The 16,882-nt window shown below is 39.5% G+C and overlaps 1 protein-coding gene across 1 annotated transcript; it reads right to left on the bottom strand.

Moving 5' to 3' along the window:
- Window positions 1–5,628: 5,628 nt before the first annotated feature.
- On the bottom strand, window positions 5,629–16,586 carry nlrc3 (NLR family, CARD domain containing 3). Its single transcript, XM_068583395.1, has 18 exons — window positions 16,462–16,586; window positions 14,996–15,259; window positions 13,010–14,756; window positions 12,832–12,918; window positions 12,550–12,633; window positions 12,229–12,312; window positions 12,040–12,123; window positions 11,812–11,895; window positions 11,416–11,499; window positions 11,149–11,232; window positions 10,268–10,351; window positions 9,697–9,780; window positions 9,333–9,416; window positions 8,989–9,072; window positions 8,695–8,778; window positions 7,254–7,337; window positions 6,194–6,277; window positions 5,629–6,055 (listed from the first exon to the last, which is right to left on the bottom strand). Exons 1-18 carry the CDS (start codon window positions 16,583–16,585, stop codon window positions 5,965–5,967), a joined length of 3,405 nt encoding a protein of 1,134 aa, XP_068439496.1. The 5' UTR covers window position 16,586; the 3' UTR covers window positions 5,629–5,964.
- Between the last annotated feature and the right edge of the window lie 296 nt (window positions 16,587–16,882).

Below are 16,882 nucleotides of genomic sequence, written 5' to 3'. Positions count from 1 at the left end.
AATATGATTGTGCTGATGAATATTTACGGTTGTGAATCCTGTGGCTAACTCCATTTATGATCAAAGGGAGCTCAGAGGATCCATTACCCTTCATCTTCCGCCTCAGCGCAGCCTGTTGTTTCTCAACAAGCTGCCAAAACACTGACTTGATTTGTATTGACAGTCATTGCCTGGGACCACATCGGGATCAGTTACCCCAGGAACTGCTTCGCATCCTAATATCACTTATTCTAGCAAAAATGGTCTAAAGTCAGTCATGTGCTTTACAGGGCTCACACACACTCATAGCTGAAATAGTTCAAGAGCAACATATCAGGGCCTTTTCCACTCAGATCAGGTTCAACCCTAAAGTGTTAGGTTGTAAAAAACAAAACACATTGTTAATAGTGATATTTAAGAGATGTAATGCGGTGACTGTGCATCATAAGTTATAACTATGACACAAAACAACACTGTTGAGCAAAATGAAGAGATAGAGTATCCATGACAGTCGCAGCTGAACGGCATCTTAAAGCCCAATAAGCTAAAGTTACCATTCAACAGGTTTCTTTCAGCTCTTTAAGGACTTGACTTTAACAGACTGCAGGCATTAAACCCACTTAAGTAGACTATAATAACATGTTAAAGATGCTATTATTTGTTTTCTAATCCACATTTATTTGCCTTAATCAAGTTGTAGGAAAGTCTCACAATCATTTATGAGAAATAGAAACACAAATAAAGATAATGCACATAAGTAAAAAATATAATATTGTGCAAGTTTAGTTTTTCTTTATAACAGTATCCAAATGTTCCGTAAAATGTATGACGCCCTTTTGATAAACCCCTTTAATATTGGGACATATAACAGCATAAATCATTTATAGTTGGCTGAAAACATAAAAAGAGAAATCATTTGCGCGCGACTTACAGATAACAGGTCCGTCGAGCAGGAGAAAGCTGCTGTGAGAGATGCAGCGGTGAACAACGCTCCGTCCCGATCGCTGCCGCGTGACGTTCTGCACCTGAAGCTGCACGGAGCGGCTCTCGATACCCTGCAGCGCAAAGTGCCTTTAAAGCACATTCTCCGACGTTGAGTTGCTCACACAAGCGAGCAGCTGTGGGGCTAATTTCTCGAATGCGCAGAAAATGAGCGATCGATCAAATGGGCACAATGGAGAAAAAGTGCTTCTGAATGTGCGGCTTTGGAGGAGCAAAAGAAGGCATCAACATAAAGGTTATTACAAAAAACAAAAAAAAATCTGTCACTTTTTTGGAGTTATTTTTTTCTTTTACTTGTAGTTCGATTTGTAAATCATTAAATAACCAATTAGCTTGATAAACATCTCAAACCCCTCATTCACCAAGATGTTACTGAACAGAAGCCCCATATCGTCCATATCATCTATATACTCACCATACAGACCACTTACTGACACATGTAGTCATGACAATGCAGTGGATGCTGTTTGGAGGGCATGGCACAGAGGGCACTCTGGTGAAGTGGGCCTACTTTATCATGTTTTTTTTTTAAAATTTTATCACCCTTCAGGGCACTTTAAACTGATTAACCTCCAGATTCAGCAACAACCTTTGCTGTGTTATCACTCATTGAGTCAATATGTTAAAATTCTGCAAGGATCTTGTTAGCACATACGTTCACACATATTACTGAGGCCCATTACACCTTTAAACATCAGCTCCATATATGTGAGGCTCTGGTTTGAGTTGTTTTCCCATTTTCTCAGATGAAACCATTTGTGCAATCAGACCACCGTAAATCAATAGAGTATTTGCAGTGATAATGAACCCGATAGGTGTCTCTTCTATGTTTACGGTCCTTCTGGACGAATTATTTCACTAAAACGATGATATGAGTCTGAGGAGGGCCCGAGCACAACCTGTGAGTGCTTTGTATACCTCCATCTGGTTTTGATGGACTCTTTTATCCTGTGTTTCACAATGTTTTTTCTCATATCCAGACCTCATCTGAACTGTATTTATTATCTTGTGAATTGTAAAGGAGAAACGAGGCGGGGGTGTTCCTTCTGCATATTAATGACAACTGTTTTTTCTCATTGTTAAAGTCTATGTAAAGGGATCCAGGGAGACGAGCCTGATGCCGAATTAAACGAGGCCCATCAGACGCTACATGAGGACGCTGGAGGCTTATGAGAAAACAAATGCTGGATGAATGAAAAGAGGCCAAGAGGCCTGGTCTGAGGTCCGAGCCAGAATCAATGCTGACAGCCATTTTCCCTGTCACCTCTGTACATTTGGATTGGTAACAGAAACACTAATACAAATCATGTTATCGCGTCTCCCGGGAACACAAATAAACAGAATTGTTAAGTGCACAGTTGAAATGCATCTTTTGCCAGAGAGACATGAAATTCTTTAGACTTTTTAGTTCAAATGTCCCTAATTTTCTAGATTGAATGACAGGGCAACACATTCTGATTTGAAACCTATTCCCCAATTCCATTTAAATATTATTACAAATCCTGATGTCGTTTTTTGACAAGACAACTGTTAGCATATAACATCTGATGTAGAAATATACAGCATTAATGTACATGGACCGTATGAAATGTCAGAGTAAAAGAACAGCAGGAAAATAGGCTGAGATCATTGAATATTATAAGTGCAGCTCAAAACAGCAAAACAGCGCTCTGAGTGAGCTGCGGTTGATCTTTTACACGAAGACCTGAGAAGATCACGTTGCGGTTACTTCTCATATTCTTAATGCTATTTTTAAGATTAGACTATATTTATTAGGTTTAGCTTTCAGTGATGCGGAGGTTCCTGAAACCCGCTGTAATCATCTCATCATTTGATACTTTGAGCCGTACAATGACATAAATCAGCAGGATCATGACCAGGGCTTGAAATACACTACTGAAAAGACCCAGTGAGTACTACTATTAGTTGTCTCAACATGATTACAGGATGCAGAGCTTTAATCCACAGCCAAAGCCCCAGAGTGTGAAAATAATTAGCTTTTTCAGATGAAAGTCCACGCCGTTTGTATATCGTTGGGTGAGGTTCCGGTTTCATATTATTTCATAATTTTTTACAAGTTGTTACATTGATTTCTATTCTCCTGAAGTGTTGCGCTTGCTGTGAAAACAGTGTGATCGCCCCGTCACCCATGCGTCATTACCCACCTGGCTGTTGCACCTGTGTCCCATATATAAACTACCACAATAAAACACACACTACCAAAATAAAATACACAGACGTAACTAATGGCTCCTACAATAGGAATTTTGGAAAAAATATTATTAATTTGTAATGGCACACGGATTCTACATTCGGAGTAGCTCCTGTATAAGGACATTCGGCTGATTGAGGACACACATTATCTCTTTGAATGTCATTAAAACCAGAAAGAAAGAAACCTATAATTATACTCATCAGCGGCATTAGCAGCCAATTTGTAACTGTCTCGGTCATGTGTTCTGTGTGCTTTATGATATCTGTTGTGACAGTTGTATTTGGGGAGCAGGCTGGATGGATGTAATTATTAATGTTAATTTATGTTGAATTTGTAGCATGCCTGGGCCAGCACATACAACACTGTATCTAGACTCTGGTTATTGCTTCTATATGGACTCCTTCATGTTCTGACAACTACACATGTTCACGCTCTTCGACAGTAATTATCACACCCACTCAAACTGTCACCACTAAAGCAGTGGAGGATCATGTTCAGGCCTCTTGAACCCTTGAGTCTACTTGAAACCCTCACAGAATGTGCAAACCATTGTCACACTATTTGATGATACAGTAACACTGGATGAATTGTCCCTGACATAGCCGAGAATGCATGAGTCAAACACCACTAAAGACATCATTTAAAGTAATGGCATTATCCTTTTTTCCCTCCCTGTTTGGTATTGCCTAAAGTGTCTCTGAAGTTGGCTTGTGTTGAGATTTGCAAACATAAAGTTATGTCAAAATGATGAATATGGTAATTAATGACCCATGATGATTAAAATTGGACATGAGGCTGCTCAAGTATCTCTAATCACAAAAAATGTATTAAAACTTTCAATCTATTTGGTATTTTGTGGAGTATGATGTGCAGGCTGAATACAATTTTAAGATGTTGAATGCATCCAATGACAACAACTGAAATATAGGGAGAATGCAAAATTACAAATATAACAAAAGACAAATTATATTTTTGTTTTGATTCCTGTCAAAAGCCTCCGCAGTATTATAGTGGGAGAAATGCATCTCCTGGGCTTCATGAAAAAACGCAGGAATATGAACATTCGAACAGTTTGCATTCGTAAGCGGTACACATGATTTATAAATCTCAATCAATATGACAACGTGTACACAACACAATCTCTATTTCCACTCCCACGGACATGAAGAGCTGTACACGTGCATCTCATCTGTCTGTACACGTGTACCTCTGTCTGTGATTTGAGCCATGCATGTGCAATGCCACAAGTAAGTGTGTGTGTGTGTGTGTTTTCTTGTTTGAGCTCTCACATATCAATAACAATATTTAATGGATTGTCATGTAAGGTTGTATACAGACATTCATTTGATCCATAAGGTCGGACACTATTGTTGCTGTAAGATGGAGGTCATAGGTCACAGAAGAATTGCAGTCGCAGTAAAGGCTCATCTGAGAGATATAAACCCTTCTGCAAATGAAAAAGCGGTTGACTATCACAATTGCCAAGAGATACATTTCTAACCAATCAGGCAGTGCAATGACCTTCATGACAAGGTGCATTCACAACATTTTGGTTGGATTTGACTCTCTTGCTAGATCGGTGCCACCAAATAGAGGTGTGCACATTCGTTCAAGCATAGTCTGCTTGCGTGGCCAAAGTGGATGAAGTTTGGGGAAAAATATTTTTTTACGATGTCTATTAGGGGGGTTTGCTACTTTTTGGAAGCTACACTGTCCGGCTAAATGTGTGGTGTCTTTGCTAGTCCAGTTTTAAAATGTTTGTCTGTAGTTTGTTATCTACACAGTTCAAACCACAAGTGCCAGAAAGTGAAGTTTTCATTTGAAAAAGAAAAAGTAAAGTCATGTATTCATCGATTGAAGAGCAAATCCATCTTAGCCGAACCTTGAGAAAGTCTCACACACACACACACACACACACACACACACACACACACACACACACACACACACACACACACACACACACACACACACACACACACACACCACTTCATTTCCAACAAGTCTCAAATGTTGTAAATAATATTATTTTTTATCTTCGTGTTGGTATTTTATTCCATTTTACTTTTGTTTTATTTTAATTGTTCAATTGCTACATTTCACTGTGTGCTGTGTATCATGACATTACATCAACTCAATGTGGCCTCCGTGTTTCTTCTGTTTTTCTGAATAGTAAATTGTGCATATGGTCGTATGGGTAATTCTTGAATAAAGATGTTTCCTTATGAAGACATAATAAATCTAATAGATGACAAAGAGGTAATTGAGCCAGTCAATAGCCATGGATTAATGTATTCATGAGTACTTTTCATCATCAATTTTATGGCGTCACTACAGCAGGAAATCAGCAGGAGATCTTTGCACTTGTTAAAACGACAAATAGAAAACAACTATTGTGTAAATGGGGTGTCCACTTTATTGTTGTACACCAGATGAATCGTGCAAATAGAGCAAATGTACACATTTAAATTTGAATTAGGATAGATAAAAGGACTGCGCTCCACTTTGAATGGATGATGTGTGTCTTTTACAGAGACATATGGTGCCACTCAGCATATCTTCAGTCTTTGTTCATCCCTCATGGCAAGCGCTCCCTCAATAATAATATCTTAATAAATATGTTAATATCTATCTCCTAAAACACAGTAAAACAGTTACAGAGTGATCTTCAGCACCAATATACAGATTTGACTATGACTAACATGTGAAATAGTTATTTCATTTCACTAACATGTCGGACTTTCCTGAGTAGGAGCTGTGTTCCTTGATCAGATGTCCACCACACAGCCCGGAGCGCTGGCTCTGATTGCATCAGATATGACCTTTGCTCCCGATTCTCCAATGCCGTTTCCCTGCAAACTGCAGAACAAATGCTGGTTTTATTGTAAGCTGAATAACAGCATGTAACTGTCCCTGAAATGACACACACACACACACACACACACACACACACACACACACACACACACACACACAGTATGTATGTATAATACTTACTTGATGTATGTCAATTGATGGTTTCCCTTCAAGGCTGTTGCAATGAATATGGCACCGTCCATACCCAGAGAGTTCTCCTGCAGACTGATGGTGCACACAGACATTCAAAATACATTTTCTTTCATCAACTGTTTTCTTTCATCAAATGTTCAGTACACATATATATATATATATATATATATATATATATATATATATATATATATATATATATATATATATATACATATATATATATATATATATATATATATGTATATATATATATATATATATATATATATATATATATATATATATATATATATATATATATATATATATATATATATATATATATACATATATAGGAAATCCAGCACATATGACAATAGGAGCTACCTTATAGCCACAGGGACTGAACCAAAAGTTCACATTTTAAACTACCAGTCACTATCAGTGGACAAACATTGAGACTAAAACTTGGCTCCAATTTGAGCTTTTACATGTTATTTACTGTAGTAATTTGATAAATATTTGTCTTGTTTTCATCAGACCATCTTGTAGCATATTCATGTAATCTGGACCAGAATTATTATTTATGATTACGGTGCCCAGCAGTTAAGTAATGTATGTTATAATTATAAAATAATAAGATAATATATTTTATTTTGAAGGCTTGATTAATAGTGCAAAGCTAATTCACCTGCGTTAGTATACTTTTGCTGTCTCTTTTGGAGACAAAGCTAAAGTAAACGATGAAAACAATGTTTGTTTGAAAAGATAAGAACTGAAACTTTAGTTTTACACCATTGAAGGAGCTGTATTTAATATTCTGAACATGAATATAGGAACAAACAACTATTATCTATGTAAAGCTCTACTGGGGTAATGTCTACCTGATATTTTGGTGAGTTTACGGCCACATATTCAATGTATTAATAAGTGTTACATTCCTGCTCTGCCTTCGTCTCTCTCCATGTGTTTTCGTTGTGTAAACTATGTTCTTCACAGTATAGTAGGTCAAATAGGATGTATGAGAAAAAAACATGGATCATAACAAACTCCAGTCAGGACTTACTTCAATGACTTGAGGCTTCGGTTGCTTTTCAGTGCGTTAGCCAGAGCTTTCGCCCCCTCCATCCCCACAGTGTTCCCACGTAGACTGAAACAGTGGGAAAATTGCTATCATTAGGTAACACAACAATAGTTGTTGTACATAAATGCTAATTAAGGTGGTGTAATACTGGCATTAACAATGAAAGTCAATTATAAGAGGTGGTAAAGATTAGAGACAGAATGGAAAAACTAAATACTGAGGGGGATTTTTATTGAACCAGATCCAATCTTCCTCTCAATTTATAAAAATCATTTTGAGTTTTGTTTCAACTGTCTGCAATTAAAAGAATTGAAAATCGACAGCTTCACAGTGAGCTGCCTTGTGTTTGTTTCATAACAGAAATAATTTGAAAGGGTTCATAAAGAGCTTCAGTCCCAACACTATTTCTGGTTTCGGTGTTGTTCTGCAGCCTGCACTTCACAATGTGTTGAGAAACCCTTGAACATTACGCACTACTGTGTTGTCCATCTCTTAAACTGTTCTTTTTTGTTGTCTTATTTGGCTCATTCTTTTCTGACCTCCGTTGTGCTGTGGCCAAATTGTTTGTGTAATTACATACAGACTAAGATGCATTTCCATTTACATTACGTTGAGCTTTTAATTAAGACTGAAGTGTGGACAGATTACTCATTAAAAACCAGATAAGTCAATGTACTTTGTCAGACAACAATTCAATATGAACATAAAACAATTGCCCACTGCCAGTGATCCAATACACTAAATGATAAATCTTACACTAGACAAATTGATATTGACACAAATTATATATTGTTAAACCCTAATTGAATAAATGGGAAATCAAATAAAGAACAGAATAAAAGATTAAAAACATTGGTCTGTTGTGGTTAATTGATTGACACTCAAGCAAAAGACTTCACTCAGAATCAATAACTGACAATAAGAGCAAAACATAAATACTACTGAGATGCAAGATGGAGCTCTGCTGGTTTTACATAATTTGGTTATTACTACTGAATTTCAAATAAAATAGGAACAGTTTGACACAAGAAAGAGCTTGGACTTGTTCTGCTGGTGTTGCTGAAGAAAAGAGGACTCCTGCAGGGCTGAGAGTGTTGTCTAATGTAAAAGGCTACCAGAACTACTAACATGTAAACATTAGATACAGATTAACTAAGCAATGCTGTTGTGTAACGTACGGAAATATCCCAGACATACCTTATGAAACAAAAACTGGAATATAACTCTCGATTGTGGTTTGGCAGAAATTAAAACTGTTCGCTGAGCTGCTGTATGCTACTGCTGAATCAATAATAGCATTCATAGAGCTGTCAGGTTCTCATGTTGATGTGAATATACAGTCGTGTCATTTACGAAGCCCGTATGCGGCGCCAAAAATTAGAAATTCAACACACGCACACAAAACGACAGTGCTTGGACTCACTCTAATGTTTGCAGGGTTTGGTTGGTCATCAGAGCCTCTGCCATGGCAAGCGCACCACTTGTGCTCATGGACACTCCCTGGAGACTAAAGACACAGCATGCAAAACAGTGAACACATGTGAAAGCAACAGAAAACAACAAATTGTCACACACGTAGGAAGATTTTCGTCAATCACAACTTGTATTTATTTAACTTTATAGTTATAAGTGTGTGTTTAAAAACTGGCTCCTGTCATTGAGTTGAAATGAATTCTCTGAATATTGATCAATCATTGTACACGGCTGTAATGCCAACCATAATGTATGCAGGGATGCGTTGGTTTTCAGGGCTTTGGCAAGAAAAATGACGCCTTCATTTCCGATAGCATTCTCCTGTAGACTGCAGAGAAGAGGGAGACACAAACACAGATGGTGACAACTGTAAATATTACAGATCTGTGACTGAAATGACACAGAACTCTTTTGTGACTGATGAGACCATGCTGAGTCAATAGAATCCTGTCGCTCATCATTTGCTCACAATGATGTCAACCCAGGGGAGGCACATTTACATTTAATTACAGAGAAAGCGAGTCTGCGGAAAAGGGGTCATTGTAAATAATGGGGTAACGATGCTGAGGGCTGAACTGTGTGCCTCACTCCAAGAGCTGCATGGTGGCGTTGGAGAGGAGTGCATGGGCCAGAGCTTTAGTGGCAGAGGACTTGATGAAATTCCACTGAAGACTGTAAAAACAGAAAGAGAAGTACACATTATTAACTGTGTCCTCACAGTAAAATCTGTATTTTTTTGTATACAATTGAATTCATAAAGTGATCACTGTCAGCAAAAGTAGTGTTTGCTCTGATCGTAAGCAAATAGCATTAAAAAAGGGGAGTTCAAATAAATCTAGTTTTTTTGCATGGCAATAAATGCAAAAGGCGAGGCTGGCGATGCTTGAAATACTCGCTCAGCTGTGTGTCTACATGCGTGCTTGTTGCATTCGTATTTGAAAGCTTCACTTACTGCAGAGAGGTGAGGCCGCGATTGACCTTGATTGCGCCAGCTATAGCTTGAACCCCTTCATCATGCAACAGGTTGGCTGTGAGACTGAGATACACACACACACACACACACACACACACACACACACACACACACACACACACACACACACACACACACCAATAAACACATAGTAGAAGTCACAATCCCCACCAAAACAAGTTAGGTGTTATAAAAGTATCGAAATTCTGAGTGATTAAAAGTCTAGCACTGTCACAAAATGTTGGTTTTCAAGCAGACAAAACACACGGCTGTGAAAATTTCACTTAATTTATTTGAGTAACTCGTTGATAATATAAATTATCATAAAAGCTCGAGTTGATTAATGAGTTGAAGTTCTGTTGTGAATATCGCCATTCTTCCAAAAAAAAAATCATTCAGTAATCTCACAGGATTTTCCAGTTTTCCATCATACAATAGCCCAGAGTGACATACCACAGTATGGGGGAATGACATTTTCTGAACAGTCGAATATTTCTATGCCTCTGTGGGGAATGACTCAACACAATGCTTTTAATGAGGTGTGACTCACTCGAGGTCCTGCAGAGAGTTGTTCTCATGGAGGGCATAGGCCATGTTCTTTGCTCCCTCCACCCCGATGGAGTTCTCTCTTAAACTGAAAACATACATGTAAGGAAAATAAGGGACACATTTTCCCAACAATCTCACTATTTGCTTTATTTGAAAATTAGTTTTAGGATAAAAAGGACTGAACCACTCAAATGTTAATACATTAAATATGAAGCTACAGCCAGCAATTGCTTAGCTTGTAGCTTAGCATTGCATACATACTGGAAACAGGGTGAAACAGTTAGCCTGGCTCTGCCCAACAGTGTCAAAATATAATATTAGCGCCTCTGAAGCTCTAAACCTAAGCTAACTGTAGCTAACTGTAGCTGGATAAAGAGCCAACGTGAAACCAGAACTTCAGTGTTCTCTTACATTAGTCAGAAAACCTTGTCGACGTCAACACAACATTATAAGATAAGAATGGAAATAATAACAAATATAGTATTTTTGTTTATAATACTATTTTATTTATTTTTAACAGCCAACACCAGTACTTCACAGACTTTGCGGGAACACACTCTAAAGTCTGTGAGTCCGTGGGTGCGTGTACATTGGACATGACCCTAAACTAGTGGAACATAAGGAAGCCCGGACGTCACGTCCATTTTCCATTTACTGAGGACAAATGAGTTTTTCCGTAGATTGCAAATAGCATGACCGGCGCTACTTCTGATTGGCTTACAGTGCCATCCTACAAAAAACAAATATGCTTACCGGATTGATATGAGAGTGTTATGAATACTAAGAAAGGGACTCGAACAAGATTGACTCGGGTCAAGAAAATGTGAGATGGCACTTTTCTTAATCTGATCAGAGTTGTTTTAGCCAAAGTTATATACTTACTTCAAGGAGATCAGGCCACGGTTCAGCCTGAGTCCTTTGGTTAGAGCTGTCATCCCCCTGTTGCTGATTGAGTTACTCTGAAGTCTGCCAAAAGAAAGGTTGAACACATCTGGAGTAAATCACTCTCAAGACAAACTGTCATTGATGCACAGTATGTGAACAAAAGTGTAACGACCCACATTGTTAAAATACATTCATTAGCAGTAGACGTTTGATTAGTAAGTGAGGGATAATGCTCCAAAGCACTCATGTGAACAAAGTACTGACTGGAGTGAGAGCAGAGTGTGGTTGACTGTCAAAGCCTCTGCCAGGGCGATTGTCCCTCTGTCCCCAAGCTGGTTACTACAAAGACTGCAGGTGAGAACAGAGAAAGACTGGACACATTAAGAGAAAGTTAAATCATCAATCTTCACGATCAGTACGTCACCCAATTACTGGATCTGTAATACAGCATTATTCATGCTATCTTAAAATGAAGCCTTTTGTATAGACAAATTAAGCCCCAAGTTAGTCTATTAGTGAGCTGCTGTGTACATATAATGATACATCTACAAAACAAGTTGAAAGAACAGATTGTAGTCTTTTATCTAATCTAAATGCAAAAACAGGTTTGCATACTTGCACATTATATCAAATGATCAAAATATATCAATTTAAGATTACATCAGCTTTGTGAGAGTCCGGTTCGTCTTCAGTGCCTCTGCAATCCTTTTGGCTCCTCCCGCTCCAATTGTATTCTTCCGTAAACTGAATCATTACATGCATGTAAGAAACATTTACTAAATACTATTTATTGTCAGTATGAACACACACACACACACACACACACACACACACACACACACACACACACATGCAAAAAAACACAGTGGAAAGACAGACATTACTCACTTCAGAGACACTAGTTTGCGGTTGCAGTGCAGTACTTCTGCAAGCGCCTGAGCACCTTCCTCCTCAATTGCATTGTTCTGGAAGCTGAGGATTGGTGGAAATTGATCCATGAGACCAAACCAAAGTGTTACATTGTTATCTTGTGGGATAATTTTTGTATGAACTAAAATCAATGGCAAATTTACTCACTTGATTGACACCAGGACTTGGTTCATTTTCAGTGCCTCTGCCAGAAACTTTGCACCTTTCGAGCCGATGTTGTTGTTCCGGAGACTAAATTATTTTATATATTAATAAACAAATAGCTGGTTAGATGATATATAGAATCCCAATAGAAATACTATGTAATGTATATTTGTAAAGAAGACACAAAATTGAGTATATCATGGACAAAGTGTGACTTAAGCTGCAGTAAATGAGACAAAATTGTTATCTAAAGAAACATGCAAGAGAAGCAGTTTTCTCAAAAGGTTATGGGCATTCAGCTGTAATCAGTCAAAGGCATCTCACTTGAGAGACGTTAGCGTCCGGTTTACCAAAAGGGCTCGACTCAGGGATTTGGCACCTTTGTTACTGATGACATTCTCTGCCAAACTGAGGGAATAAATATGAGGTCACCATCACATATACACACATGTACAACATATTATTAAGTGTCTTCTTGTTATAAACAAGACTGACACTAAATCCTACTGAATAAGTGTTACCATCATGTGAGCAATCAGGCAAGTTATTAGACTGTTCAATGTTCTTCTTCATATGATGTTTGCTGAAAAATAAGTGTGCTCTCACCTCATCTTCTGGATTTGGCAGTCTTTGGCGCTCAGAAGGCTTCCCAGCAACTCCATGACATCATCTTTGAAGTGATTATTCTCTAACCTGTTGAGTAGAAAAGGGTGAAGTTTTACCTGTCAATTTTTGCTCTGAGTTTTAGTTTTCAGGGAGACGGTTGTTTTTTTGTGAAGCTGACCTGAGATAGCTGCAGTACAGCAGCTGTGGGAGCAAACATTTCACTGTTGCGTAGGTCAGAGAGCCTGTTAGGTTGGTCTGTTCACTGCACTCTGGAGACACATGCAGAAGGTAGCCTAGCACAACACAGTGAGCCCGTGTTAGCTTCCCTGCTAGGCTACAGAGCTGTAAATCTTCCTCTACACTCCGCAACAGCTCTGTGTGTTGCAGTTCCTGTAAACAATAAGCCAGGTTGACTGCACGCAGGGACACCACCGCACCCCCGCTGACCAAGAGGCCTTGTAAGAACCCTGCTGCCCACGCCTTCTGATTTCCATCATCTTTTCCCAGGGCCAGAAGCCCAGCGAGAGGTTTCAGTGCCACTTGGCACAGCAGGCCTGTCAGAAAGCGCACAAACACATCCAAGTGGCCGTCTTCAGCTTGTTGTGAGTGCTGAAAGGCACTTCTGAAGTGGTTCTGGAAACCAATCTTGGGCCAAGACATGGTGCTCTCTGAGAATAAGTCAAAGATGGCCCGCTTGGAGGACATATGGTAGAAAGTAGCGGCAAGAAACTCCTGCAGAGTCAAATGAGTGAAGCGGTATGTTGTGTATATGGCCAACTCTTCCCGGATAAGAATTCCAGTACCAAGACTGCACTGACTCAACAGCAGGTCTATACCATAGGCCCTGAGGTCCTGCTCGCTGAACGTGTACTTGTGTTTGAGGAGCCCATAAAACGCCAGTCGTCCAAGGTTCCCCAGCAGTTTACGATTGCTCCCATGGTGCTGCTCCATTTTTACAGTCTCCCTGCCTCTTGGTTCACCTACTTCTGCTTTCATAGAACAAAAGTGAGCGTATAGCTCAGTACAAGTTCTTGGAAGGCTCTCTTGTGTTTCACTCTGCATGATGTACGTCAGAGTATCAGCTACGATCCAGCAAATGCATGGAATGTAACACATCACCATGAGGATCTTATGGGACTCCAAGTGCGCCCATATTTTACTGGCGAAGTCCCTTTCAGAGAAGTGGTGGTTTAGGAAGAGCTGGATGTCTTGCGGGCTAAATCCTGGGATCTCAGTCACCCTGTCAACCAATCCTCCAGGGATGAGTGAGGCCAATCCCGGCCTGCAGGTCACCCACACTGCCACATCAGGGAGCAGATTACCCCGGATGATGTTGGTGACTAGTTCATCAATGGACACTTCTTTCTTTGGATCGCTGCAAGGAGCTGCATCGGAGAAATTCAAAGGGTAGCGGAACTCGTCCAAACCATCGAGTATGAGCAGTGTGCGGCAGGAGCTGCTCAGCACCACACTGGGATCTGTTAAATGAGGAAAAGCCATTTTCACTAGCTTCTCAGCAGAGACCTTCTCCAGTGTGTTCAGCTCACAAAATGTGAAAGGCAAGACGAAGCTCACGTCTGTGCAGATCGCTCCTTGGCTCCATTGTCGAATGAAGTGTCGGACCCAGGTTGTCTTACCGATACCAGCCACCCCTACTGTGAGGGAAACCCGGGGAGGTAAACTGACTCGTGTCAGGGGCTCCAAGAGTTTTGCCAGCCCCAGCTGTCTCAGATGATTTCTTTTCCTGCCTCGAGTCGCCCCCACCTGCATTAAGTCATGTTCCTTTTGCTGGATGTCGGAAAGTCCATCGACCAGAAGTAAGGTTCTCGAGGAGATGTTCAGTTTGGGGCAGCTGACTGAATCTCTGTCTCTGTACTGCTCATATCGACGTAACAGCACCTCTTTGTGCTCCTTCACCATGGAATCTGCAGAAATGGAAATGGCTCAGACCATTAATTTTTGAGATCCAAGGAAATGGATTGTATTCATACAGCATTTTTCTCCCAAGAGTGGTGCAAAGTGCTTTTCAAGGAGTTACATTTTACACAAACACAAGAGCTAAAAGGCTGTTAAGAGAATTCATGTATCAAAACACTATCCCGGTTATGACTAGATGATCAAAGAAAGACATACGCGTAGAGCAAATCCCATTTAAGCCTCTTACCGTGGTTCATGATGAGCTGGGCCACCTGAGAATCCGAGCTCTCTATGAAGCCCCGCAGAGCATCCGAACTTTGAGAGTCCTTGCCAGTGACAATAGTTGTGAGCACGTTAACTTGGTCCTGCAGTCGGGCCACTTCCTTGATCTTGCTCTCCTCGGCTGAACTCAGCACATCCACCTTTCTCAGGTGTGATAACATCCCCTCCAGGAAGGAGGTCGTAACGAAGCGTTGCAGCTGTTCTTGATGCTTTTGGATCCAGTCCAGATCTAAAACATTTAACAGTGCAGATACAACCTGTAAGAAATGATTACTGAGATGCTCTAGTGAGAATGAACGAAGACAATGTCCCGGACAACTCTTTCCGATGTACAGTTGGAAAATATACATCCAAATTAATTGATTTTGTACCGCCTCAATCCACATTTCACAGGAGTGAGGGAAGCAATTCAAGGTAAAGCACTTAACATCCAGCAACAGCCAAATGAATGACCAAAACAACAAGAGCTCAAGATTTTCCACAATTATTTTTCTAAACTCCAAAAGTAAATGTAATCACAGGTTGAGACCTAAATTGAACACATCGGCACTTTAACCTTTTCTGCAGCAATTATCACGGGCCTGCAATTATCATCAGTGGTTGTGAAATATATGAAGACAGCATTAGCCAAAGAAGAATTTAACCACATCACACCGCCCACGCAGCCTTTCCAAACTTCACTTAATAATACAAATGTACTCATCACAAGTATGCTTTGAAGGGTCTTCAGTGATTCATTCACAAACATCCAGGTTCCATTTAAAGATTTCAGAAAAACTTATTTTAGAGGGAATAGAAAGCACTCAGGGAAATAATGATTCCTCAGCCTGCTCATTGTGAATTCCCCCTTCACTTATAAGCCCAATGACGTAAAAAAAATATTAAAAACACTTGGATGTTCAGACTCAACAGTTCATAATAAAATATACTCAAACCAATTTTACACAAACACAAGAGCTAAAAACCGATTTTGTCTTTGAAAAAGTTGACATTGCTGATTGCATTTTATAATTTCACAATCTGAACTACCGCTGCAGTTTTTTTTGTCTTTTAATTGAGGAGGCTGGTCCTTTATATTTGCCTTCGAATCACCACCAAACTTCAAACATGAAGGAAAAAAATTGTCATTCAATTAGATTTCCTGAATCACAACTGCTGTTGCTCTACAGATAATAATATAATGTCACATTTGTGGCTTAATATTCATGGTAAGAGTAGCAGAATGGTTATATGAATGAATATTTACTGTCAGGACCACAAAATCCTTTTTGTAAACTTTCATCGTTCTCTTATTCACCCTTTAAAAGGCAGGGCTGGTTGCAGTTAGCTTTGTTTTTACACTGGTTAATGCCTTTAAATACCTGTCACACTTCTGACATGCACCACTCCAAAGCCAGCGGTACATGATGAACCGGCTCAGAAGACTCTTACCCTCGGTTTCTGCTGATGAAGAGAGCGAGCAGGATGCAGACTGAAGATCCACGTAGCAGTCGTCCTGCCACGTGATGCGTTTGCTTCGGTCCAGGATAGAATCATAATGTGTCTTCCTCTCCATTATGATAATTTATGCCCTCAGACGTCCCTGTTTGTGTCAACACAATACAAAATAACATTACTTCCCCAATGTCAAACTATCATTAACAGGGCATGAAAGACTGTTATGGAGGGAGGTGAGAATATTAACCGAGCCCTCAATAACTTCCAACACTTAATGCTTCACAATCCACTGTGCTTATAACGTGTGATAAGTCATGCGATCCTGAGTCAGTTTGTCTGTCGAAAAACAACTTATTAATTTGTTACTGATAATGTTTAGATCTATTATGAATTTAAAACAATTTAAATGGATGGC

This window comes from Clinocottus analis, unplaced genomic scaffold (genome assembly GCF_023055335.1).
Source record: "Clinocottus analis isolate CAN_PGR_092001 unplaced genomic scaffold, fCliAna1.0.p SCAF_19, whole genome shotgun sequence".
In the NCBI taxonomy this organism is placed as follows: domain Eukaryota; kingdom Metazoa; phylum Chordata; class Actinopteri; order Perciformes; family Cottidae; genus Clinocottus; species Clinocottus analis.
This window is presented reverse-complemented; position numbering and strand designations above follow the sequence as displayed.

Bases quoted from the DNA above. Each gene is read 5' to 3' on its own strand.
- nlrc3 (XM_068583395.1), bottom strand. From the start codon at position 16,585: ATGGAGAGGAAGACACATTATGATTCTATCCTGGACCGAAGCAAACGC. The intron at 14,757-14,995 runs GTAAGAGGCTTA...CCATTTCTGCAG, and splicing joins CCAGCTCATCATGAACCACG to ATTCCATGGTGAAGGAGCAC. The intron at 6,278-7,253 runs GTAAGTCCTGAC...GTGCACCATCAG, and splicing joins CGAAGCCTCAAGTCATTGAA to TCTGCAGGAGAACTCTCTGG.